At 42.8% G+C, this 27,900-nt stretch overlaps 1 protein-coding gene across 1 annotated transcript in view; it reads right to left on the minus strand.

Annotated features, from left to right (window-relative positions):
* LOC144493570 (scavenger receptor class A member 5-like) overlaps positions 1-27,058 on the minus strand; it is a 93,537-nt gene extending 66,479 nt beyond the window's left edge. The window contains exons 1-2 of the mRNA XM_078212673.1: positions 26,800-27,058; positions 10,083-10,225 (exon numbers count right to left, since the gene is read on the minus strand). Of these exons, the coding sequence (XP_078068799.1) occupies positions 10,083-10,200 (118 nt within the window). The 5' untranslated portion in view covers positions 10,201-10,225; positions 26,800-27,058. The remainder of the gene's footprint in view (positions 1-10,082; positions 10,226-26,799) is intronic.
* Positions 27,059-27,900: the final 842 nt, after the last annotated feature.

The raw sequence follows: 27,900 nt of genomic DNA on the forward strand, positions 1-27,900 counted from the left end.
TGCTGAAAAATTGATTTGTCAGATAATTTAATTTAAATAACGTTGAAAAATAGACTGTATTGAAACTGCATAGAATTTACAGCACTTTCTGCCCAGTTTATGCCAATGTTTCTATTGCACATGAACATCCTCTCATCCAATGTTTCCAACTCTATCAGCAGCGCATTTGTGTTTTTCTAGCTTCATATTATTTGCATCTATCCTATTCACTGTAATTACTCAGATTAGTAAACGTTAGGAAGTGATATTCCATCAGGATCAATGCTGGCATCACTTTTCATCATTTTGAGCTTAAGAATTGGCAGCACAATTTCAAAATTTGCAGATGGCATCAAATTGGGCAGCGTAATTACTACAGAGGTGATAAAATACAGGAAAACATTAATAAACTTGCAGAATTGCTGTGTAACTCTCAAATGAAGTTCAGTATAGCGGAGTGCCAGGTACATTTGGTAGGAAGAATGAGGAGGCACAAAGTTCTTGGAAAATAAGGGTGGAATTTTTGGGCCCTCCCTCAACAACAAATAATGCAGATGGGAAGCCCTGAAAATATCAGCCCTGGGCACCGTGTCAATTTCAATGCGAGAATCATAATCTCCCTCCAATTGAGGCCAGTTAAAACTGTTGAAAAGCTCATTTGGAATTTGTTGATGGGAGAGGGGGAACAGCGTGGACAAATTCTAGACACTGTCAGTTTCAGAACAGCTGAAGGGACATAGGTGCACAGTGGAGAACAAGTCATGGCTGCCCTGAGGTATTGCCCCCAGCCCCTTAAGAGGGGCAAAGAGGAACTAGGCACTTGGTAAAGGGATGCACTTGGCAGTGCAGAGGTGACGGGGAGAGTGGGTACTCAATACCAGGGCTTTGAAAGGAGACGCTGTGACCTGTTATCGCAAGGGCAGAAGATCAAGGGATAAGTGGGCACTATTTGCCTCGGAGGAAAGTTACAGTTGTCAATGGGAGCATGATTGTCAGATTTTGGGCCCTGTGAGCCCAAAGAAGAGCAGCCAGGCAACCGAGGCCAAACATTCAGCACTGGATTGGCCAGTGAAGGTGGGTCTACGTGGAGTTATCTGAGAACCTGTGCCACCATAAATTAGAAATCTCCAGACAGAGGATCACAGACTACGGGTGGGATTTTATGGCCTCACTCATTCCGAAACCGTAAAATCCCATCCGAGGATAACGGACCTTCCCATTGGAAAATAAGGGTGGACTTTTTGCCCCCCCGCCCCGCTCAACAACAAATAATGCAGATGGGAAGCCCGGAAAATATCAGCCCTGGGCACTGCTCCGATTCCCGTGGCGGGTCGGGCAGTAAAATTCCGTTGATCATCAGCGAAAACCTCATACCTCACGGTACTGGTCGCCATTCTTTGTCAAAGTCACTGGCCTTGAACTTCTTCATTTTTGGCTCCTTCCAAGGATAATTTGTAAACCTTAGTGGGATCTCAAAATCAGCTGCACACCACTGCATTTTGGAAGTCACTGATGTCCTTTTTACCAGAGTTGGACAGAATGTTCATTTAATGACAGAGAGAGTCTCGCAGGGACAGTGCGCATTGGGTCTCACCTTGATCACTGGATTCTCTCAAGTGCAGGGTACCATCAATTGCACCCATGTGGCCATCAAGGCCCCAAGTGACCAGTCAGTGCGATCTATCATGAGGAAGGGCCTCAATTTCCTCAACATTCAACTGGTTTGTGACTACAACAAGATATTCCTCCTAATGTGTGCTCTCACTTTCCTGGAAGCTACCTGGCATCTATCACAATCCCCCTTCATCATCCACCAGTCCAGGCAGCCTCAGATCTTCACTGCAACCCCCAAAGTCCGTGGATAGATCTTGGGGGCAAAGGAAATCCTTAGCTCACATAGTCCTATACAGGAGCCCGAGACAGAGACAATACAAACCATGCCAATTGGGACAACCATTGAGTTGGCCATCAGGATTCTGAATATGCAAATTCAATGCCTGAATCAGATCAAGTCAGCACTGAGTCTGTCTTGTGCTGAGTGCTAAATGATTTCCACATTTTATCTGACCCACCTCCACTCCTGCCCCCACTGGATCTGAATGCACGGAGATCCTGTCTCCATATCAATTAAAAGCTCAGCACCATGAAAATCTGAAATTTAATAAATTTCCCACAGAGGTGGATTTCTGACCGAGAGACAGATCAAGCCCTTTTCCCCACCTCTGTCCTGAACATTCACCCCTTCAGTGACTAATTGCTTTGAGGATTGAAGGGATATAGGTGTATAGCTACAGAGATCACTGAAAGTAGTAACATTGGTTCCTAAGGCTACTGAAAAAAGCAAATAAAGAACCATGGTTCATTTTTTGAGGTATAGAACTGAAAAGAAGAGATGTTATGTTAAACTTGTGTCGAACTTTAATTAGACTATGTTGTGAACAGTTTTGATCTCCATAATAGGAAAAGGATTCTCTGGTCCTGCCGGCGGCACACTGTGGGTTTCCCGGCATCGTGGGCTGGCTTCAATGGGAATTCCCATTGGCAGCAGAAAATCCTACTGCCAGCAAAGGCACGTCACCTCCACTGCCGAGAAAATCACTGAAGGGAGGCCAGAGAATCTCACCCATAACCTTTTTTTTAAACCAGAATGATATCAGAACTGAGTGATTTGGAAAGATTGAACAGGCTGAGGCTTCTCCAGAATAGAAAAGGCTGAGGGCAAATGGATGGAGTCTTCAAGATTATGAAAATGTTTGACAGGTGGACATAAAGAAGATGTGGACTCGTGGGTGAGTCCAGAACTAGGGTCCATAAATATAAAATTCTTGCTGATAAATGCAATCTGGAATTCAGGAGAATTTACTCAGAGAATGATTAGAAGTGGAACTGGAGTAGTTGAATTGAATAACATGGATACATTCAAGGAAAACAAAATATGCACATGAAGGAGAAAAGAACAGTGAGATATGATGATGGGGTTAGATGAAGAAGGGTTGGAGAAAGCTCATGTAGAGCATAACATTGGACTGGACTTGTTTAGCTGAAAGGCCTATTTCTGTAATGATACCGTAGTACAGTCAACTACCCCTCTGCTGTGCATTTGTTTACATGCATAAATGTGTAAATGCACCAAATCACAGTTCACAGCTGCAAAACTCTGTTCCTCCATGAGTTAGATTCTCATATTAAACTGTTGGACTGTTAAACTCTCACCTTTCCCATGCAGAAAGCCAGCGCTGCGCATGCACCATCTCTGACCATACACAAGTTCACCATTTGCAATTTCACCCTACTCAAAATTTCACAGGAATGGAACCTTTGTGAATGATAGGAGTTGACTACTTCATAATCACTCCACATCATGACAATTTCCACATTCTAACCACTCTCTGGATAAAGACGTTTTTCCAAATTCCTTATTAGATTTATTGATGTCCAACTAATATTTATAATTCCTAATGACATTCATGATTTTGTTTGGCTGGTGTGTATCTTTTGCAGAAGTAGATAGATGTTTAGTACTGTGATGTTTGGTACCCTTTTAAAGGCATTTTTAGGCATAATTGTTTCAAGCTGTTATTCTTTTGGAGCATTCTATTGGGTACATTTGGTGTAAATTAAACTGCTGCCATAGCAACTAGAACAATGTCTTTATTCGTTCAGCAAAAAAAAAGCAGTGTACTGAAGTTGTTAATGAATGGCACATTTCACAACTTTTATAAACAGAAGTTCCAAATCATCAAATAAACTTGCTAGCCAGAACACTTCAACCTCAAATCAAAATATAAGGTTCCTTCATTTAACATGTTGCCTGAAACATGTTCCAAGTATTGACATACTGAAGTACGCCATGATAAGCAAAAGCTATGCAATTGTTTCATTGCTTGATCTTTATTTAGGTCCATGGATGCAAATTTATAAAATATTGAATCTTTCACCTCCAAAGGCTATTAACTCTATGCTTAATTTCAGTTCCATGGATTTGGCATATCACCCATGGCCGGGCTTTTAACATGGTCTTTAAATGATCAAGCCATTGAAATGAATCACAGATGTTACAACAGCCAAGCTTGACTGTGTCCTAGCCTGTTGTTCACTTGTCTTTATCATGGTTGCTGGATAAGCATTATGGTTACGGGCCAAAGTACAGCTACCTAGCCTGACGTAACCCTTGCAGAGAGATAACTATGGAGCTGTTTCATCAGCAGCAAAGCACAACTGTAGGCAACTTTGCATGTCATGATGGCCCTACCAATTGTCATCAATGCGACTACAGCCCTGAATTTTAGTCAATGGGCATCAACAGCTATATTCAATTTACAGTCTCGACGTAGCAAACAGAACCAATCCCTTCAATTCCTTTCCCATTGAACAACAACTGCCAATTCACAAGCCTGTTCAGATGTTATTCAACTGCTGGATTTCTGAATGTACAGTGATTCATTGCAGCCCATATTACAGGGAGGGATACTTGAAATATCATAACATTCAAGGATATGGGACAAGTGCCAGAAAATGGGATTAGCATACTTTTAATAGTAGTTATTGTTGGCGAGGATCGATGGGCCGAAAGGCCTTTTCTGCTCTGCATGCCTCTAGAACTCTAATGTTTCTCTGTTTCAGTGTTCTTAATGGCTTTTGTTGGAGTCTTCTGAGGCAGGGTTTAACATCAACTTGATTCAGCAAATAATGACTACATCAAGAATGAGGCTTCATCCTTGCCACAAGGATGTCCAATGACAATGGTCATGTGATCTTACATCACTTTTCCAAGATAATGTGAACTGTCTCATTTATATCTTCACATTAACACTTTACTCTACGTCACCCCCACATCACTGACTCCTTCTTTGATTCCGAGACAATCAGTGTGACAGTTTCACCAGTCTAACCAATGGTGTTCTCAGCTCTCCTGGAGGAGACTGAGAATTTAAGCTCTCCATGCATTCTCTCAAACTGTTGGGCAGAATGCAAATTGTCAGGCAGTTACCAATTCACCATCCAGGCCACCTTCCAGGTCTCCTGAACAAAATTGACCAACTCTCTAGAAGGTTTGATTTGATTTGATTTGACCTGATATTTTATTGTCACATATATTAATATACAGTGAAAAGTATTGTTTCTTGCGCGCTATACAGACACACTTTGGAGAAACTATTGCAGTCCTGTTCCTTCAAACTATACTATTTTCTGCCTCCACAAGCTGGGATCGTGGATGTGATGCTTTCTCAAGAACTTGGCCATGACAAGCTTGATGATGAATCCACAGTGACTCTTGATGCTGGAGGTCTGTGTACTCTGTGGTTTGTGCACTCTGTGGCTCTGATTGGAGCACAACTCATCCTCCTTCTCCCTCACCTTATTCAAATCTGCTGCAGTCAGAAATGGCATAAGTGTGTGCAGAAGAAAAAGAAGTTGAGATTTCAGCCAGCTTCCCATTAAAAGCATGCTTGAAGCCATACTGATCTGGAGTGGGATAGAATGATGACATTAATCTGGCACTGCTAAACTATCATTCTTTTCTAAATAACCTTTACCCTCTGCACTCCCCTTTTAATCTTAACATTAGTCTGCAGTATCTAAGCGAGCTAGTCATGTGTGAAACCTGTGCGCAGTTGTTCAAAATGATGAGGTCTGGAAATCCATGGCATGAAATTTTTGCCCATTGTATGTTTGTACTCGGAGGGCCCAGGAGCGGACGCAAAATGTGTTCCCAGCTGCGGTCGGTACCAGTGCGCGATTGCACGCTGTCTGCCCAATTATTGGCCATCCAGCGTGAAACGAGCTCTCGAAAGGCCGAGTGTTGCTGGGGAGGATGGGAAGAGAGTGGTCGCCGAGAAAAAAAAGAGGGTGTGCGGGCTGGTATTTCTGCTCCGTCAGGGAGACCGCTGCTGCGGAACTGTGGAAAATAAATCTCAGTGTTAAAGCTAGGCCATGAGTGTCTGGGCAGCAAAATCATACAGTCCCCAGACACATTTGGTAGCTTTATTTGAACCCTAAACTTTCATCCCACCTTGAATTGAGGTGGCAACCTTAATTTAAAGACCATTTTGCCATTCGGCATGCCAACTAACCGTAAAGGCAGATGGGCAATGCAAAACCCTGGCAATTGGTGCTGAAGTAATTTAAATTGTCTTCTTGACTATCAGCGCTTCTGACTCATGTGTGCGCCTGACTACAGAAATATCGCTTGTGGGTACGATAAAATTGGAGTATGTGCCCGACGTCTTCCCACACAATTTTACATGCTTCTAGATCAGTGCACGTCTGAGCTTTATACCTAAAATTCTGGCCCATGCATGGCAAAAATGTCTTTCAATGATGCATAGAGACTAGGCTTGTCTAACCCATGGCCCATGGGCCGGGTTGTGGCCTTCTTTGTGGCCCCCATAGCCACTGTTCAAAATTCCCATTAGACAGCTAAGTGAAGTGGAAGATCCTCCAAGGAGCTGCTTCTCCAATCACAGGACGCTCCTCTGAATCCTCTCGGTCTGTGAACCCTTCAACCTCATCCTCTGGCACAGAGGGAGCAGCTGGCCTATTGGTGGAAAGTTCCTTCAGGAACGTGCAGGTGAATGTACACGTTCCCGGTCTGCCTGAAAACTCCACCACCATCAATCTCCCTGACCTCCTCCTTCTCACCACCCCACCCCACACTTTCCCCTGCCCACCATCTGTGCTACCGCTGTGTCCCCAACGACCACCCTCATTGTCCCTATTACTGCTACCAGCACATCCTCACCCTCCCACCCAACCAGTTCTCTCTGCTTCCCCCCTCCCTCACACTCACCATTGCATCCTAACATGCCCAGCCTCGGTTCGCTCCCCAGGGCGTAGTCATTGACTCCACAAGCCCCTCCCTTGCATGTTCACCTGGACATTCCACCTCCCCCCTTACTCCTTCATCCCTCCTTACCCTTACCCACTCCGAACTCCCTCCCTTACTCCTTCTTCCCTTGTTACAACTATCTCCCTACTTGCATCTTTCTTCCTATTACACTTTTCTCCCGCCAACACCTCAGTTGTGTGCTGTCCCTTTAAAAAATTTGAATCCAGTACTTCTGGCTTCAGCATTTCTTATCCAAGGATTCTCCCCTTGGGATATGAGCTCAGCAAGTTTTTAACAAAGCGATATCATCTCCAAGATCAGTCCAGTGTCCTGTGACTCAGTTTCCTGGAATTACAAAGGACTCTCACAGTGAGCCAAGGAAGCTATATATAAATCATCAACTTTTACTAAAGACATGAAACTCACACGTGTGAGTTTCATTAAATTGGGGAGGTAGGATTAAATCACATGGGATTGCATTTAGATTATATACAAGTGTGCAATTAAAGCAAATCAATGAGCTTCCTGTGCTAATGGACATTTCTTGTTTTTTCACATTGCTGCGCTGATTTAGCACTGCTAGAAGTCTGCTGCACAACCTACCGGGTAACTCTCTGTGACCACCCACCAACTTGCCTGCTCCACTGGGCTCCACAAAATCCAGCCATTCTGTCCATCATCTAAACTTAAGATGTGGTTTCTTGTATGGAAGTATACAGTATGCTGGCTGGTGTCAAACTTCGTCGGGAGGCAGTTGGAAATGTGGGTCTCTGTATCTTTTATCTGTCCATTGTTAGGATGGCACTGCAACTGTCTTGACGAAGCAAACTTGTCCTCGCTATTGGCACGGTAGCGGGGGTGTAGTGTACACAGTGTTGTTCTGAGAGACTATACAGCTTCATTTGTGACTACTCCAGTCATGTTGGGCATTCCCTCAGCATTTCACCTGGCCTGTGAGAGAGCAGGCAGCAGTGAGATCTCTGCCAATGAGGTTTGTGGATCACTGCTCGAAACTAGTGTTCGTCATATTTCCCCAGCATACTGAAGCTACTAAAGGAGATCTCTTGCACACTAGAATCAACAACTTTACAACCAGCTGAGCAGTAACAGGTGGTACTCTGACTGTGTTTACTGTCTGTGTCAGTGACGGCTCCAATTCAGATGCTCTGGGGTTGTCACACGCTCTAGGGTAGATAAGCAAAGACATCAACGCATACACAGATGTGGCTGGTGGTCTCCCTCCTCCTTATACCAAGCTTTGCAAGAAGTCTTGAGCAGGTTCAAATGACTTCTGTAGATACTTTTGCACAGAGATCGATCACCTTTTTATAAGAAGGTGCTGTGCATTCAGAATCCATAGGCACTCAGGACCTGAGTTGGCTCTCGGGCAGCAAGACTCTGTTGTTCCCATGACTGTTTGCTCCTGAACATGTGGGCACAGTGATTCTTCCAGTGCTATCCACACAGCATCTATATTCATGAAACTCTATTGATGCATGCTAAATTTGGAGAATTGGCGTAGCATGCCCTGAGTTGCTGTCTTGCTCTTGGACACAGCAGTGTCCATGAGCAAGGTCTGCTCTCACTGACTTACAATTACAAAAGGAATTCATGTCATAATGCTGACCACTGACAGCACCTTCAGGCATATCTTCCATTGCAATACACCATTTGCGGTGAAAGCCTAGAATTTCCCCAAAATAAGTCGTCACAGTTGCCTCATTGCCTCTCAGTTGTCACCATCCTGTGGCCCAGCACAGGGAGTGACAGGTGGATTTCCTGGGCCTGCTCATTTGCATTCCTATTAAACATAGAAACCAGAAGCAGGAGTAGGCCATTCGGCCCTTCAAGCCTGCTCCACCTTCATTCTAATCATAGCTGATCATCGAATTCAATATCCTGATCCCCCATACCCCCAGATCCCTTGATCCCTTTAGCCCTAAGAGCTATATCTAATTTCTTCTTGAAATCAGACAACATTTTGGCCTCAACTACATTCTGTGGTAGTGAATTCCACACATTCACTAGTCTCTGGGTGAAGAAATTTCTCCTCACCTCAGTTCTAAAAGGTTTACCCCTTATCCTCAAACTGATCCCTAGTTCTGGACTCCCTCGGGAACATTCTTTCTGAATCTACCCTGTCTAACCCTGTTAGAATTTTATAAGTTTCTAAGAGATCCCCTCTCACTCTCCTAAACTCCAATGAATATAAACCTAACTGGCTTAGTCTCTTCTCATATGACATTGATGTAGACATTGGAGTAAAACCCAAATAAAACTGTCTGGAAACCTTGGTGCAGCCTTTAAAAATACAGTTTAACCAAAGCTCTTCAGCAATAGACAGGGAACAAACATGTGAGAGGAATGCAAGAACATAAAGGCATAAGATATAGGAGCAGAGCTAGCCCCTTCGGCCCATTGAATCTGCTCTGCCATTTAATGAGATCATGTGATAATTCTTAACTCCATTTTACTGCCTTATCCCCATAACCCATGATTCCCTTATTACTTAAAAATATTTGTCTCAGCCTTGAACATACATAATGACCGAGACTTTACAGTCCTCTGAGGTAAAGAATTTCACAGATTCACCACCCGCTGAGAGTTGAAATTCCTTCTCATCCCTGTCTTAAATGGGTGACCCCTTACTCTGAAAGCAGTGCTTGGTTTCACTGTAGTCGCAGAAATCTCTACTTAAGTGCTTCAAACGCTTCTGTGACAGAAACCTCACAATTTCTGACAGCCACTCCATTTGTTGAACTTGATTGCCCACCATGTATCAGAGTGCAACTCCAGGAAAGTTGCAGCTGCTGCACCATTGGCTCTCACTATAGCCAACACAAATAAGACCAGTAGAGAATCAGCAGTTAGCCCCACATCAATGTGGTTGCCTCATAACTACTTGTTTAAGTGGCCATAGGGATGGACAATAAATACTGGCCTTGCCAGTGATGTCCCCATCCAGCAAACAGATTTTTTAGAAAACTGCAGCCTTGTTAGGAATTGATTGAAGGAATGTACTAAAACTTCATTCATCAGTAATAAGACATGTCCACTTCAAAAGCAACACTGGAAGGGCAGGAATTGGTGAACTTGGGAGCTCTTTCAACCAATCACATTTATGAAAATCACTTTGGGCTTCCAAGTCGTAGTCATCAAATAGGAATTCAGAATAACAGCAAAGAGAAGAGAATGGGAAGTGATTCATCTTTCAATGAAAACAATCATACTTTGCTATTCATTTCCAATTCTCTTCATAAGGAAGGATACTTACTTTCTTCACAGAGGTTCAACTTTGAGAGATTTCTTCCATCAAATTCAAGTGATTCTTCACACATTGAGCCATTCTCCTGAAACTCATTTGGGATGAGAGGCAGATCTTTGTTCTCCATTTATTCTGAGCACTGAAGACTTCACCTGAGAAATGCATAGCTCAATTACTGAGTTGTGTGAGTAAAAAGTTTGCTTCAAATGCTAAATTGCTAACCTTCTAGCCGTCTTAATTTAATAAGAAACAATTTTTAAAAGTCAGATTCTGTTCATGCTATCATGATGTTTCCTTAGCCTTGCCTAAGAGAAAAGTTCCATCCCTTTGCTTGCATGTGCAGCATATTACATATGACGGGGGGATTCTTTTAGGTGGGTGAATCCCACCTGCAAGATCCTGCCAATGCCAGCAACAAATACTCTCATTTTCCCACCGGCGTGGGCACTTTGTCCCAATTCAGAAGAATCGTGGCCGACAACATTAGCAGAGAAATATCCTACAGCATTTTTAGATGCGTGCTTATTTTAAGGTAGCACTATTTGGATGAATAATCAAAAATTTGGATAAAGAAAATAATTTTAAAGAATCAGGTAATGAAGTGGCCCACAGGCTTATGGAGAGAATTCCAAACTAGGTGGCCTAAGATATAGCCATCGATTGGGAGGCAAAGGGAGAGGTGAGACTGGGGAAGAGATGGGGGAATGCACATGAGGCCAGAGTCAGGGGAATAGATGTTTTGAGAGAAGGTAGATTAGAGGTATAAATAGGGCCAAGACCAAGAAGAGATTTAAGCATGAGGATGTGAATATTAAATTTAACATGCCAGAGGATTGAGGGTCAGAACAGGTCAACAAGGGCAGAAATATTGGCCAGAATTCTTGGACCTCGCCTGCGGCTGGGATTCTCCAGTCCTGTTGCAGTGAATGGAGTTTTGGCTGAGCACCAAATTCTGTTCTTGTTGGCAGCGGTGGCGGGGTGAACAAGATCGGAGAATCCTAACCATTGAGTGAGTGGAGCTTGGTGAGAGATGGGATAAAGGCAGTAGGGCTGTGCATGGTATGGTTTTACCGAGGGTGGGAGTCTATCCAGGATTATTCAACTCTGGAGGTTTCAAGGGGATGAATTAAGATATTATCTACAGATAACTTGAAGTAGGGGCAGGCGAGGAAAATGTTGTGGAGGTAACAGTGGGCCAATTTTGTGATAGTAATGGGTTGGGTCCAGCCAACATGCAGTTCCCCCCAAGAGGTTTAGCCTGCCTTCATGTACAGCAGGCTAGCTTGAACTCGTTCTGTGATCTCACAATTTTGCTCAGGTGTGCAGCCACTCATGTTAACCGACTTCAGATTACTATCAGGTAAGCCTAAAGAAAGAGTTAAGAAGAGATTTAAGCATGAGGATGTGAATATTAAATTTAACATGCCAGAGGATTGAGGGTCAGAACAGGTCAACAAGGGCAGAAATATTGGCCAGAATTGGCCTAAAGAAAGAGTTAAGAAGAGCCAGGAGCGGACATGAGAAGTCTTTGGCAGGTAGGATCAAGGAAAACCCTAAAGCTTTCTATAGGTATGTCAGGAGTAAAAGAATGACTAGGGTAAGATTAGGGCCAGTCAAGGACAGGAGTGGGAAGTTGTGCGTGGAGTCTGAAGAGATAGGAGAGGCACTAAATGAATATTTTTCGTCGGTATTCACACTGGAGAGGGACAGTGTTGTTGAGGGGAGTACTGAGATGCAGGCTGTTGGACTGGATGGTATTGATGTTCATAAGGAGGAGGTGTTAGCAATTGTGGAAAGGGTAAAAATAGATAAGTCTCCTGGGCCAGATGGGATTTATCCTAGGATTCTCTGGGAGGCTAGAGAGGAGATTGCAGAGCCTTTGGCTTTGATCTTTGTGTCGTCATTGTCTACAGGAACAGTGCCAGAAGACTGGAGGATAGCAAATGTTGTCCCCTTGTTCAAGAAGGGGAGTAGGGACAACCCTCGTAATTATAGACCGGTGAGCCTTACTTCTGTTGTGGGCAAAGTTTTGGAAAGGATTATAAGAGATAGGATTTATAATCACCTAGAAAGGAATAATTTGATTAGGGATAGTCAGCACGGTTTTGTGAAGGGTAGGTCGTGCCTCACAAACCTTATTGAGTTCTTTGAGAAGGTGACCAAAGAGGTGGATGAGGGTAAAGTGGTTGATGTGGTGTATATGGATTTCAGCAAAGCGTTTGATAAGGTTCCCCATGGTAAGCTTTTGCAGAAAATACGGACACATGGGATTGAGGGTGATTTAGTGGTTTGGATCAGGAATTGGCTAGCTGTAAGTAAACAGAGGGTGGTGGTTGATGGGAAATATTCATCCTGGAGTCCAGTTACTAGTGGTGTACCGCAAGGATCTGTTTTGGGGCCACTGTTGTTTGTCATTTTTATTAATGACTTGGATGAGGGAGTGGAAGGATGGATTAGTAAATTTGCGGATGACACTAAAGTCGGTGGAGTTGTAGACAGTACGGAGGGAAGTGGCAGGTTACAGAGGGACATAGATAAGCTGCAGAGCTGGGCTGAGAGGTGGCAAATGGAGTTTAATGCGGAAAAGTGTGAGGTGATTCACTTTGGAAGGAGTAACAGGAATACAGAGTACTGGGCTAATGGTAAGATACTTGGTAGTGTGGATGAACAGAGGGATCTGGGTGTCCATGTGCATAGATCCCTGAAAGTTGGCACCCAGGTTGATAGGTTTGTTAAGAAAGCGTACGGTGTGTTAGCTTTTATTGATAGAGGGATTGAGTTTCGGAGCCAGGAGGTCATGCTGCAACTGTACAAAATTCTGGTGCGGCCGCATTTGGAGTATTGCGTACAGTTCTGGTCGCCGTATTATAGGAAAGATGTGGAAGTGTTGGAAAGGGTGCAGAGGAGATTTACCAGGATGTTGCCTGGTATGGTGGGAAAATCGTATGAGGAAAGGCTGAGGGGCTTGAGGTTGTTTTCATTAGAGAGAAGAAGGTTAAGAGGTGACTTAATAGAGGCATACATGATGATCAGAGGATTAGATAGGGTGGATAGTGAGAGCCTTTTTCCTCGGATGGTGTTGGCTAGCACGAGGGGACATAGCTTTAAATTGAGGGGTGAGAGATATAGGACAGATGTTAGAGGTAGGTTCTTTACTCAGAGAGTAGGAAGGGCGTGGAATGCCCTGCCTGCAGCAGTGGTGGACTCGTCAACGTTGAGAGCGTTCAAGTGGTTATTGGATAAACATATGGATGATATTGGAATAGTGTAGATTAGAGGGGCTTTAGATTGGTACCACTGGTCAGCGCAACATCGAGGGCCGAAGGGCCTGTACTGCGCTGTAATGTTCTATGTTCTATGCCGGCACCAAGTCTGGCCTTTTCGGAAGCAATCAGCCCGGTTTAATTATGCATTGTGATCTCCTTACCCGTTTTTGAGACCATCACATTTGTTTATAAAACTTATAAAAAGCTTTTCCTGTATATTTAAAAAGCAGGATGGCAACAAATATAACTTATTTGTTGGGGAGAGCTTCATTTTGCACTCTCTTTTTCTCATGGATCATTCTTTAGCTGAAAAACTGTCCCAGCGCACCAACAAGTTAAGTTCCACATGGATGGAGTCAGAACCGATTCACACTGCACAGCAGGAGCAGAATGTTTCGCATTCCTGAGAAACACCATTGCAAATTCATCCGTGTAAAGACATTGCTGTTAACAAATTGGAATGCTGCAGAGGAACAGTAAAATAAATTAGAAAAAAAATGTTTCAACGGCTTTGTGCTCGAGCATGAGAATTTTTCAGTAAGAAATATTTGCTGCATTTGTCCACATACGTTTTTGTGATGGTGTCAGTACATGCTGCCACATGTTAAAATAAAATTTAAAAAATACATTCCGTCAGTTAAAATAAAAGTCACTTGCCAAATGACAGAGAGGGAAAAAGTTTCATGTCTGCCATTGGGGTAAAGTATGCACTGCAGCAGAAAACATCTGTTTCATGGTAATCTTTATCCTAGTTACTAACATAGGAACAGAGAAAATAGGAGCAGGAGGAGGCCATTCAGCCTTTCGAGCCTGCTCCGCCATTCATTCTGATTATGGCTGATCTTCCAAAGCAATAACCTGTTCCCACTTTTCCCTCATATCCTTTGATCCCTTTAGCCCCAGAAGCTATGGGGGCGATCTTACTGGCTCACCCCACCGGTTGATCGGCGTGGCGACCTGGTAAGATCGTGAGAGAGGCGAAAAAGCAGGTGGCTGCCCAGTTTCCCGCCTCTCGCGAAACTACTGGGACTGTGAAGTCTGTGTGATCAGCCTCGCGGCTGGGAAGGGTGCGAGGCTGATTATATTATTTAAATCAGAATTTAAATATTACTAGTGAGTCTGAGATGGAATTGTCCAGGCTCACTTGCCTTAACGGTCTTGCTGGTGAAGGTCCTCACCGGCGAGAACCCCCAGCAACAGGGACCAGATGTCATGGCCTCACCGGTGGGACCGGAGGAGAGGGTGGGGGGGGGGGGGGGGGGGGGGCGGAGCGGCTGCACACTCTGCAATTGGTGATTGGCTGGGACGGCAATCAGCCAGGGCAGGGCGTGGAATGGGCGGCTATAGGCCGGGGGACGGGATGGGGATGGGGGCTGAAGTCAGCCGGGGGTGCTGCCATGATTAGGTGGGGGAGGAACGATCGGACAATCTGGCATGACCGGTGGGGCTGAGGATGTGATTCCTGGTGGGTGGGCGGGGGAGTGAGATTTTTCCCAGTGCATTAATTGTGTACTCTTGGAAACACTTGATGCACTGGGAGATTGGCGCATGTGCAATGGTGCCCGCTAACTATCAGCAGCCGGCTTCCGAGTTAGAATAGATTTCGTCCACTCGCCTAACTGTTGTGAATCACAATTTGCCTCTTTTTTGCACTAAGTGGCATAAGATCATGTCTGAGAGCTCGTCCAAAAAATGGGCACGATTCTCTGCCATTTTCACACTCGTTTGGCACTTAGAATGTTTTTGGTAAGATCGCCCCTTTATTTCTCTCCTTCTTGAAAACAATGTTTGGCCTCAACTTCTTTCTATGGTAGAGAATTCCACAGGCTCACCACTCTCTAGGTGAAGGAATTACTCCTTATCTCAGTCCTAAATGCTTTATCTCATATCCTTAGACTGTGAACCCTGTGAACTCTCCTGCCATCGGGAACATCCTGCATCTATCCTGTCAGCCCTGATAGACTTTTATCGGTTTCTATGAGATTGCTCCTTATTCTTCTAAACTCCAGCAAATATAACCTTAACCAACTCAATCTCTCCTCATAAGTCAATTCCGCCATGCTGGAATCAGTTTGGTATACCTTCGCTGTACTCCCTCCATAGCAAGAACATTCTTTCTCAGATACGGAAACCAAAACTGCATACAATATTCCAGGCGTAGTCTCACCAAGGCCCTGTATAATGGCAGTAAGACATCCCCGCTCCTGTACTTTAATACTCTTACTATGAAGGCCAACATACAATTTGCCTTCTAGACTGCCTGCTGCAGCTGCAGGCTTACTTTCAGCGACTGATGTACGAGGAAATCCAGGGTGCAATTTTCCTGTCTCGCCCGCCATAAGAATGATAGCAGGTGGGACACGGATCATGCCAAGGTTCGTTGACCTTGGGCAGGATTTTCTGGTCTTGGGGCGAGCGTGGTCAGAAAATCCTGCTCCCAGTTTTTGTTGCACACTCCCATCTCTCAATCTATAGCCATTTAGATAATAATCTGCCTTCCTGTTTTTGCTACTAAAGTGAATAACCTCACATTTATCCACGTTATCCAGCATTTCCCCACTCGCTCAGCTTGTCCAAATCACACTGAAGCAACTTTGCATCCTCCTCACAGTTCCTCCCCTCCCCCTCCCCCGAACTTTGTGCTGTCTGCAAATTTGGAGATATTTAGATCCCTCATCTAAATCACCAGTATACATTGTGAATAGCAATAGCACTGATCCCTGTCTACCCCTTTTGTCACTGCCTGCCACTTGGAAAAAGGCCCATTTATTCCTATTCTTTTAAAGCAAATTACTGCAGATGCTGGAATCTGAGACATAAAGGGAAAATGCTGGAAAATCTCAGCGGGTCAGGCAGCATTTTTAAGGAGAGAAAAGAGCTGACGTTTCGAGTCCAGATGACCCTTTGACAAAGGATTGTCTGGCCTTGAAACATCAGCTCTTTTCTCACTTTACAGATGCTGCCAGACCTGCTGAGATTTTCCAGCATTTTTTCTATTCCTATTCTGTTTCCTGTCTGCCAACTAGTTTTCTATCCAACTCAATACACTACCCCCGATCCCAAGCGCTTGAATTTTACACGCTAATCTCTTATATGAGACCTTGTGAAAAGTCTTTTGAAGGTCCAAATAAACCACATCCACTGGCTCCCCCTCTTCAACTCTACTAGTTACATCCTCAAAGAATTCCAGTAGATCTGTGAAGCAAGACTTCCCTTTTGTAAATCCGTGTTGACCCTGTCCGATCCTGCCACTGTTTTCCAAGTGTTCTGCTATTAAGTCTTTTATAAGCGACTCTAGCACTTTCCTCACTACTAACATCTGACTAACTGGTGTATAATTCCCTGTTTTCTCTCTACCTCCTTTTTTAAATAGTTGGGTAACATCAGTTACCCTCCATTCCATAGAAACCATTTTATAGAATATTGGAAGATGACGACCAATGTATCCACTATTTCCAGGCCCACTTCCTTAACTAATCTGAGATATAGATTATCAGGCCCTAGGGATTTATCGACCTTCAATCCCATTAATTTCCCCAACACCATTTCCCTGCTAATTCTGATTTCCTTCAGTTCCTCCCTCTCACTAACCCCCAACATTTCTGATATTTCAATGGTGTCCTCTTTTGTGAAGACAGAACCAAAGTATGTATTTAGTTGGTCAGTCAGTTATTTGTTCCTCATTACATATATTCTCTGTTTCTGACTCTGTGACCTACATTTGTGTTCACCAATCTTTTTCTCTTCACATACCTATAGAAGCTTTTACAGTCAGTTTTTATGTTCCCCACTGAGACATCTTTAACCTAGCAACATAGGGAGGCAACATACCATCCTGGAATCTAGTTTGCAGCCACAGAAATGCCTATCTATTCCTCTCACAGTTGAATCCCCTATAGCTATTGCATTCTCACACTTTTTATTCCTCTCTCGTGCAGCAGTGCCAAACATGGTGCAATGAATTTGGCTGCTGCTGCTTTCCGCTGAGACGCCATTCTCCCCAACAGTATCCAAAGTGATATATCTGTTTGGAAGGAGAATAGCCACAGGAGATTCCTGCACCACCTTTCTAGCCCTCCTGTTCTGCTTGGTGGTCACCCATTCCCTTTCTGCCTGTGGAGTCTTAGCCTGTGGTGTGACCATCTCTCTATATGATACTCCATGATACTCTCTGCCTCACGGATAAGCCACAGTGACCCCAGCTGCACTCCAGGATAAAAGAGTGTGAGGAGACCGGTGGTTACACAGGATAAAAGAGCGAGGAGACTGGTGAAGACACAGAATAAAAGAGCATGAATAATTTACAGATTATAAGCTAAAAACCAAGTTACAAACTAATTAAATAATATAGGGATGCAGTGCCTGCATGATGTGGGAGCTGGTGGGCCCCATTGTAGTTCCCAGTGATTATGTCTGTAGTAAGCATTTGTCACTTGAGGAACTGAGGCTGAGTTGATGAGCTGGAGTCGAAGCTTCAGACACCACGGCACATCATGGAGGGGGAGAGATACCTGGACTCTGTGTTTCAGGAGGCAGTCACACCCATGCGATTAACTACCTTGAATTCGGCCAGTGGTCAGGAACAGGAGAGTGTGAGTGTGACTGTGAGTGAGGCAGATAGAGAGATCCAAGGGATAGTCCTGCAGGAGCCTCAGCCCTTGCCCCTGTCCAACAGGTATCAGATTATTACTCTTTGTGTGGATGAGAGAAGTGCCTGTAGGAATGATGAGCAAACTGACAATGGCAGCGTGGTTCAGGGCGCTATTCAAGTTGGGGGGAAGAAAAGACAAATGTAGCTGGAGTTGGGGACCGTATAGTCAGGGGAATAGACACTGTTCTCTGTAGCCAGGATCGAGAGTCTCGAAGGCGGTGTTGCCTGCCCGATGCCAGTGTTCAGGACATCTGCTCTGGGCTGGAGAGGAACTTATGATGGGACGGGGAGGATCCAGTGGTCGTGGTCTATGTAGGTACCAATGACATAGCAAAAATTGGGAAAGAGGTACGGTGTAGGCAGTTTGACAAGTTAGGCACTAAATTAAAGAACAGACCTCCAAGGTTAGAAGCTTTGGATAATTATCTGAGCCACATGCAAATTGGAAAAGGATACACAGAATTTGAGAGGTGAATACATGGTTCAAAGACTGGTGTGAGATATTGTCATCAGTTCTTGGGAAAATGGGGCTGTACCATTGGGACAGCCTACATCTGAACCACACTGGGACCAGTGTTTTGCGGACTGCCTACCTAGGGAAGTAGGGAGGGCTTTAAACTAAAGAGTGAGGGGTGAGGGTTCAGTTGCTTGGAAAATTAGGAAGTCAAAGTTAAAGGTAAAAATGCAGGTTAGTGATCAGTCTGCGTGTCAACAGAAAACTACAGTTAGGTACAGATCATATGAAAGTTATATTACACCAAGGACTCATACAAGACACCTAACTAGGAGGGGGGAGGGTTCCAAGAATGGAAGGTTTAAAAAATCAGGGTCATATGAGGGAGCAGTGGCACAGGATAGTGAGAAGGGAGCTGACCCTCGTAGTGTGACAGGCTGGGGCAAGAAACTTAAACAAAAATATGCAACACAGAGCAAATCCAGAGTTGCAAACAATTGTAAAAAATCAAAGCTAAATGTTCATTACCTGATTACACAAAGTATTTGCAACAAGATAGATGAATTGACAACACAGATTGCAACATACGAGTATGATATATTAACCGTTACAGAAACATGGTTGCAAGGTGACTAGGACTGGGTGCTCAAAATTCCAGGGTATGCAATGTTCCAAAAGAACAGGCTAAAGGGGAAAGGAGGTGGGATAGCGTTGTTAATCAAGGAAGGTTTCAGAGCAGTGCTGAATTGTGATATAAAGGCAGTGGATAGTGATGTAGAATTTAGGTTGAAATGAAGTCATCTATAGACCTCCAAAATGTGACCTCTCAAGAAGTCAGTGCATAAATAGGGAAATATCAAGAGCATGGTTGAAGGGAACTGCAATTATCTTAGGAAATTTTAATCTGCATATTGATTGGACAAACCAAACTGCCAAGGGCAGCATCGAAGAAGAATTTGTGGATTGCATCAGGGATTCCTTTTTAGAGCAGTACGTTGTGGAACCTACCTGGGAATGGGCTATTTCAGATTTGGTTTTGTGTTATGAAGGAGGATTAAAAAGGGATTCTGTTAAGGATCTTCTGGGAGTAGAAATCACAATATAATAGAATTCCAGATACAGTTTGAGGGTGAACGCCAAAGATCCATGATCAGTGTCTTGAACTTAAATAAGGCAATTATAAATGTCTGAGGGAGGAGTTGGCTGAGGTGAACTGGGGAAACAAGACAAGATACAGATCAGCAGATGAGCAGGGGCAGATATTCAAACAGCTGATCCAAATGCTCAGCAGTTTATCTCAATCAAAAAGAGGGATTCCATGAGAAAGAGGCAAAATCCATGGTTAACAAAGAAGATCAAGGATAATGTTAAATTGAAAAGCAGGATATATAAAGTAGCAAGGAATAATGGTAGGCTAGAGGACTGGAAGGTTTTTAGGATCCTGCAGCAAAAGACTAAAATGTTCATAAGAAGGGGAAAAAAATGAATTTTGGGAGAAAACTTGCATGCAGCATAAAAACAACAGTAAGACTTTCAGTGGATATGTAAATAGGGAGTGAGCGGCAAAGGTAAATGTAGGACCTCTACTGAACAAGGCTGGTGAATTGATAACAGCAAACAAAGAAATGGCGGATGTGCTAAATAAATTTTTGCATTAGTCTTCACCGTGGAAAATATTACAAATATCCATAAGATATCAGATGGGCTGATTTCAAATAACATGGTCGAACTTACAAAAATTGTAATCACAAGTGATAGAGTATTAGAGAAACTCAAGAGGCTAAAGGCAGACAAGTCACCAGGATGCAATGAACTACACACTAAGGTTTCAACAGAAGTGGCTGCAGAGGTAGTGAACCCATTGGTTGAAATTTTTTTGTAACTTGCTAAATTCCAGGAGGGGTACCAGAAGATTGGAAAACAGCCAATGTGACTCCCTTACTTAAAAAGGGAGAAAGGCAGAAGGGAGGGAAATATAGATTAGTTAGTTTAACATTTATTATTGGTAAAACGTTGGAGTCAATAAGACTGGGACTTTTTTCTCTGGAGCGCAGGAGGCTGAGGGGTGACCTTATAGAGGTCTATAAAATAATGGGGGGCATAGACAAGGTAGATAGTCAATATCTTTTCCCAAAGGTAGGGGAGTCTAAAACTAGAGGGCATAGGTTTAAGGTGAGAGGGGAGAGATACAAAAGTATCCAGAGGAGCAATTTTTTCATACAGAGGGTGGTGAGTGTCTGGAACAAGCTGCCAGAGGTAGTAGTAGAGGCGGGTACAATTTTATCTTTTAAAAAGCATTTAGATAGCTACATGGGTATGATGGGTATAGAGGGATATGGGCCAAATGCGGGCAATTGGGATTAGTTTAGGGGTTTAAAAAAAAGGGCAGCATGGACAGGTTGGGCTGAAGGGCCTGTTTCCATGCTGTAAACCCCTATGACTCTATGACTCTATAAGCAAAGACAAAATAGCAAATAATTTACAAAAGTTGAATATCAAGCCTAGTCAACATGGTTTTATGAAAGGTAAATCATGTTTGACAAATTTGCTCAAGTTCTTTGAGGATGTAACAGGGAGAGTCGATAGAAGGAAACTGTAGATGTAGTGCATTTGGATTTCCAAAAGGCATTTGACAAGGAGTCGCATAAGAGGCTGGTGCATAAAGTGTGTTGCATGCATTGAAAACTGGCTGTCACATCGAAAACAAAGTTGAAATAAATGGGTCCTTTTTCAGAGTGGAAAGATGTAAGTAGTGGAATACTGCAGGGATCAGTTCTTGGCCCACAATTGTTCACTATTTGCAAAATGACCTTGAGAAATGAACAGAATATAAGGTTTCCAAATTTGTCGATGATACCGAGATAGGTGGAAGGGTATGTTGTGAAGGGTATGTATGTTTCCAGGGCCACTTCCTTAAGTACTCTGGGTTGAAGATTATCAGGACCTGGAGACGTATCCACCTTCAATCCCATTAATTTCCCCAAAACCATTTCTCTATTCATGCTGATTTCCTTCAGCTCCTCACTAAAACATGTTTCTCTCAGCACTTCTGGTACATTATTCATGTCTTCCTTTATGAAGACTGAAGGAAAGTACAAACTTAATTCCTCAGCCATTTCTTTATTCCCTATTATGAATTGTCCTGTTTCTGACCGTAAGGGGCCTACATTCATTTTTGTCAATCTTTTTCTCTTTAATATCTATAGAAACTTTTACAGTCAGTTTTTATGTTGCCTGCCAACTTACTTTCATACTCTATTTTTCCCTTCTTAAACAGTCCCTTGGTCCTCCTTTGCTGAATTTTAAACTGCTCCCAATCCTCAGGTCTATTGCTTTTTCTTGCCAATTTTATGCTTCTTCCTTGAATCTGATACTGTACCTAATTTCCCTTGTAAGCCATGGTTTGGCCACAATTCCCTTACCACTCTTGCGCCAAACAGGAATGAACAACTTCTGGAGTTCACCTTTTCATTTTTTAAATGCCTGCCATTGCCTGTCCACTGTCTCTCCTTTCAGTAATGTTTCCCAGTCCGTCATGGCCAATTCATGCCTCGTACAATCATAGTTACCTTCATTGAGATTCAGGGCCCTGGTCTCAGAATCAACTACATCACTATCCACCTTGACAAAGAATTCTACCATATTATGGTCACTCGTCCCCCAGGGTTCTCTCACAACTAGATTGCCAACTAATCCTATCTCATTGCAGAACACCCATTTCAAGATGACCTGCTCCCTTGTTGGCTCCTCAATGTATTGCTCCAAAAACCCCTCCCACATGGACTCCAAAAATTCCTCCTCTATTGTACTGTGACTATTTTGACTTGACCAATCTATATGCAGATTAAAGTCGCTCAAAATCCCAGATGTTCCTTTAACATGTGCATTTCTGATTTCCTGTCCAATGCTTTTCCCAACATTACCACTACAGCTTGGTGGTCTGTATACCACCCCCACCAATGTTTTTTGTCCCTTGCTGTTTCTTAACTCAACCCCACAGATTCTACATCATCTATGCTAATATCTTTCCCCAATATCATATCAATATCATCTTCAGTCAACAATGCGACTCCATCACCTTTTCCTTTCCATCTTTCCTTCCTAAACACTTAATGCCCTCAATGTTTACTTCCCATCCTTGCTTACCTTGGAGCCACATTTTCGTAATGCCAACCATACTATACCCCTTTACATCTATCTGTACAATTCATCCATTTTGTTTCAAATGCTCTGTGCTTTCAGGTACAAAACCTTAAGTGGGTATTTTTAACATCTCTTTTGTGGCAATTGTGCAGGTTGTTGATGAAATCTCCCCTTACCTAAAAAAGGATATAGTAACATTGGAGGCAGTCCAAAGGAGATTCACCAGGCTAATTCCTGGAATGAGAAAGTTGTGCTATCAAAAGAGATTAAATAGCCTGGGTCTGTATTCCTTGGAGTTTAGAAGAGTGAGAAGTGACCTTATTCAAACACATAAGATCCAGAGGGGGCTTGACAGGGTAGATGGTGAGATGTTTTCACAAGTGGGAGAGTCTTGAGCAAGGGAGCATAGCTATAAAATAAAGGGCCAGTCATTTAAAAGTGAGGTGTGTAGAAATTTCTTCTCACAGAGAGTACAGCTGGAGATGCTTCCTGCACATGTGTCAGTCCTGGAAATATTCTCCCCTTCCCACATAGAGCAGGGGGAGCACACCATGGTTTTGAGCTCTTCTGCCATGACTTAACCCTTTAAATTAAACCATTCGGAAGATACCTAACATCAAATAATATCAATTACTCGAGGGTCCTTCTTCCCTGGTCCCTGTTACTGCAGAATATTGCCCATACAAAATATAGACCAGAAAATAAAGACCTTATAAACTATAAGCAATAAAGTAGTAAATACTCACTGACGTACTCATTCAATCAGCTACTTCCACTTCCCCACATAAGGTTTGAATCCTGACATCACCTCAGGAGCGCCAAACTCCAAGATAGCAATCAGATTTCTCACTGCACTCTTACAAATTTTCCTGTGATGTCACTCTTTTTGTTTTTTTAACAAGAACTGACTGCAAGGACACTCTTCCCAGACTGCTTCACGGTGATGCTGACTGCAAGGACACTCTTCCCAGACTGCTTCATGGCCATTCTGACTGCAAGGACACTCTTCCCAGACTGCTTCATGGTGATTCTGACTGCAAGGACACGATTCCCAGACTGCTTCTCTGTGATGCTGACTGCAAGCGCACTCCTCCCACATGTAAGAGTTTTACTATAAACTGCACCCAACGAATCAAAACAATTCATGACAAATTATCCTTGAAATAACAAGTGTCCCTTCAGTGGAAAGTTTTCATTGAGGATTTCAGCCTGCCATTATTCATTACTCATTTTGAAGCAGTTACGTAAGTGGCATAAAGATGAAAAATGTGTGAAAGTAACTCCCTCGCTAACAGCACTCTGGGTGTACCCAGACCACATGCTTTGCAGCAGTTCAGGTGGCTCAACACCACTCTCTCAAGGACAATTAGGGATGGGCCACAAAAATTGGCCTAAGCAGCAACATTCACAGCCTATGAAAGAATAAATAAAACAGGCCCACAGCACAGCCATGAACACTGCAGAAGAATATTTACTCTTATTTGGTTTGATTTGATTTATTATTGTCACATGTATTGATATACAGTGAAAAGTATTGTTTCTTGCGCGCTATAGAAACAAAACATACCGTTCATAGAGAAGGAAATGGAGAGTGCAGAATGTAATGTTACAGTCATAGCTAGGGTGGAGAGAAAGATCAACTTAATGCAAGGTAAGTCCATTCAAAAGTCTGACAGCAGCAGGGAAGAAGTTGTTCTTGAGTCGATTGGTACGTGACCTCAGACTTTTGTATCTTTTTCCCGAAGGAAGAACGTGGAAGAGAGAATGCCCGGGGTGCGTGGGGTTCTTAATTATGCTGGCTGCTTTGCTGAGGCAGCGGGAAGTGTAGACAGAGTCAATGGATGGGAGGCTGGTTTGCGTGATGGATTGGGCTACATTCACGACCTTTTGTAGTTCCTTGCGGTGTTGGACAGAGCAGGAGCCAGACCAAACTGCGATACAACCAGAAAGAATGTTTTCTATGGTGCATCTGTAAAAGTTGGTGAGAGTTGTAGCTGACATGCCAGATTACTCAGGCAAACAGCCCTTCTCCAAATCCTGCCTTGGGTTCTCCAACATCCTGGTGATCATATAGTTGCTGGAGCAATGATAAAGATGATTTCCCTTTTATTTGTGAAAATCTATGGCTGTTAATTAGCTCTGGGAAAGTCTAGAGATTTGAGCACATTATTTTTGACAATCAAATGTTTTGTTGCCTATCTTGGCGGTAAATTAAATGTTTTCAGTTTCCCAAGCAACACATGGAGTGGATAGCATCTGCGTTCCCTAATGATTTAAAGACTTTATGTGCTTAATAATGGGATTATGATTGGATTTTGGACACAGGCTCAAAAATATCACTTCTTCTTGCCTCTTAAAGCCACTCCCACTCCCTCTCCCCACTCAAAAATCTATTCCCAAATGGAAGAGCCTCCACGATATTCCAAACTTAATAAATTTATTTATAGCTTTACATTCCATGCAGTTCAATGAATGAAATAAATCTGTACATTAATATTGCTTCAACAAAGGAATATTTTCTCTTGACCAATATTCTGTTACACTATTCTTTTACATTTAATAACTTTTTACTGCCGATGACGTGAGGGATAATTTTTTTACACAGCAAATGAATAGACTCTGCGATGTTCTACCTCAGAGTATGGTGGAGGCAGAATCAATCCTGGCTTTTAAGAGGAACTGGAGAGAAATAAATTGAAGAGAAATAAATTGCAGGGAAAAAGCTGGAGAGTGGGATTAGGAGCATTATTTTTGCAGAGAGTCTGCATGGTCACGACAGCCCAAATGGCCTCCATTGCTGTTAAGGTAACCATTCTATCATAGTATAGGCTGGTGCTTAGGATAATGCTCCCCCGTTGGTATACAGCCAGCTGGAACAATTTGCAATTGCATAGCTATCGTGTAGTTAACAATATCCCCAGGTGCTTCACAGCAGCATTATCAGTCAGAATTTGACACCAAGCCTAAAGTGATATTAATACAGATGACTAAAAGCTTGATCAAAGAGATAAGTATTCATGAGTATATTTGTTTAAAGGAAGAAACAAATAGAGAGATGAAGAGTTTTAGGGAGCAATAAATGCAAAAGTTTATGGTCTACATAGCTGAAACCACGGCCAGCACTAGTGAAGAGATGGAAATCGGAGATGTGCTAGAATTGAAAGGATACGGAAATCAGGAAGAGTTGGAAGAAGTTAGAGATAGAGAGTGGCAGTCCTGCCTTTCTTACACCACATTTCCGAAGCACAGGAATCTTTTTACATTGTAGATTTTTATCTTTCTAATGTTGTTCCTTATTACCTCCTTTAGGAATGTACCATCACCATATTGGTCATTTAATCATCTGCTGCTTCTGCCCAATCATAGATCGCTTCCTTTTATTCTCTATCCTGCCTCCTTTTACCTGATAATTTTCCAGTTGCAACGATCTGCCATCTGCCTGCAACATTAACCTTATATTTCTCCTTCCACTGGCTGATTGTTGTCAGTATTTTCTTTTTCATCCTTTGCAAGTTTACTTTTCTAGCTCAGGAGGAGATGCAATGCAGTTACTGCCAGCCAGCTGGCATCAATAAGCAGGATCAGAACTTAATCATTCCTGGGAGCGGGGTTAAGAGTTCCTCTGGCCACCTGTCGCAGTGACATTTTAAACATGTTTGTGAAGATTCCCCGTGCTCAATATTTATAGTGAATGTGTGACTATTCCCTTTTCAAACATGTTCCTTATTTTGTTGGCACTAGCTAGCAGAGAGAGCTTCACAGACATTTTTAAAATGTCACTGCAGAAGAACTTCCAAAGGAATTCTTCCCTCTGGTTCGAATGGCCCAGTGCCACCACATGTGGTGCATTACCCACTAGAGTGATTCCAGGATTCTGTGTTTCCAGCAGGGAGCCACATTCACAGTAAGTGCAGGCTACAACGCTGCAGCCCAAAACCCCAACGCTTGATCCCTACGAGTGCGATTTCCCTGTTGGGAAGCACAAAGATTATCGAAGAATCTCATCATAGGAGCGGGTATTTTAATTGCCAGAAGTGCACAAAAAATCTGATTGTACTTAATAATATCATCTAATCTTTTGAACAGTAGGAAGCTGTTTTTCATGTATTCTGTACACATAATCTTAGAGCAATAACTGAATTTTAAACACTGTTTATCATTTTTTATATAAAACTACAACAAATCATTTACGGTAAAGTTAAAATGACTTACCTTTGTGTTAAAGAACCTTTCGTGTTTTCTCCTTGCAGTTATGGTTAAAGCAACGTTGCGTCATTTAAACTGAAGTACGGTATATGTTAAAACCATTAGGATGATTCACATTCTTTGAACTTTGAATACTTTTGTATTTCTTTAAAGTGACATATGAACATGGTCTGTCATTAAACACAGTGCATGATCCTACAACAACATTGTATCAATGTTGTCACTAGAATGGTCCTGTTCTTAATCCAAAAAAACTTTTCCCAGAAAGGAAATTGTGAAATAATGGGAGGTGGAAAAGATTAAAGGGAGGAGACGGAATCTGCATCAGGCCCTGTGTTCCAAGAGTTCTGTAACTCAAGAAGTTGTTATTACTGCAAATGTTGAAATGTCCGCTCTTTTGATGGGAAAATGTATTGGTGCTCCCTGCTGATGCTGTTTGTCATTGATGTTTTGTAATCATTTTAAATGTCAATTAACCCAGACTATTTCATTCAGCTATGTTCATTATACAATACTGCTGCATTTCTCTGTTGCTGCAGTGCTGGCACCTATGAGCACTGCTGGCAAAAGCAGATCATAATATTAATGGAGACTGCAACATTAACCCCGCAGCTTTATAGTGTGTTTATAAAAGTCACCTAACATGTTGCTGTTTTCTTCTTGTGTGAGAATTATTAGGGATTATTTTTGCAATGCAATACAATACTCTCACGTAGTTTGGAGCAGCTTTAATTGCGTGTAATCTTTTTCCTTCTGTATCTGAGGGTGGTTGGTTCTGTCTTTAACTTTCACCATCTGCTACTTATTATTTTTCTTAACACTTCACAGTCAGGAATTATGAAATGGCTTTCTAACAATTCCGATGGCAGCAATGAATCCACAAAACAAAATGCCATCAGGGGAGGTTAAAACCATTGCTGTCAATTGGGAGAAGGTCAACACATATCTTTACATTTAATATTACTATAATCTGTACAGTATGTTTCATAAACTTGTTCACAGATGGTAATTGCAACCAAGTGTATAATCAGACATGTGCAATTCAGCATCCACATGAATTAGTTCATTTATTTAACAGAATGAATCATAAGCTCTGTACACAGTGTG

This window comes from Mustelus asterias, chromosome 5, assembly GCF_964213995.1.
Source record: "Mustelus asterias chromosome 5, sMusAst1.hap1.1, whole genome shotgun sequence".
Lineage (NCBI taxonomy): Eukaryota > Metazoa > Chordata > Chondrichthyes > Carcharhiniformes > Triakidae > Mustelus > Mustelus asterias.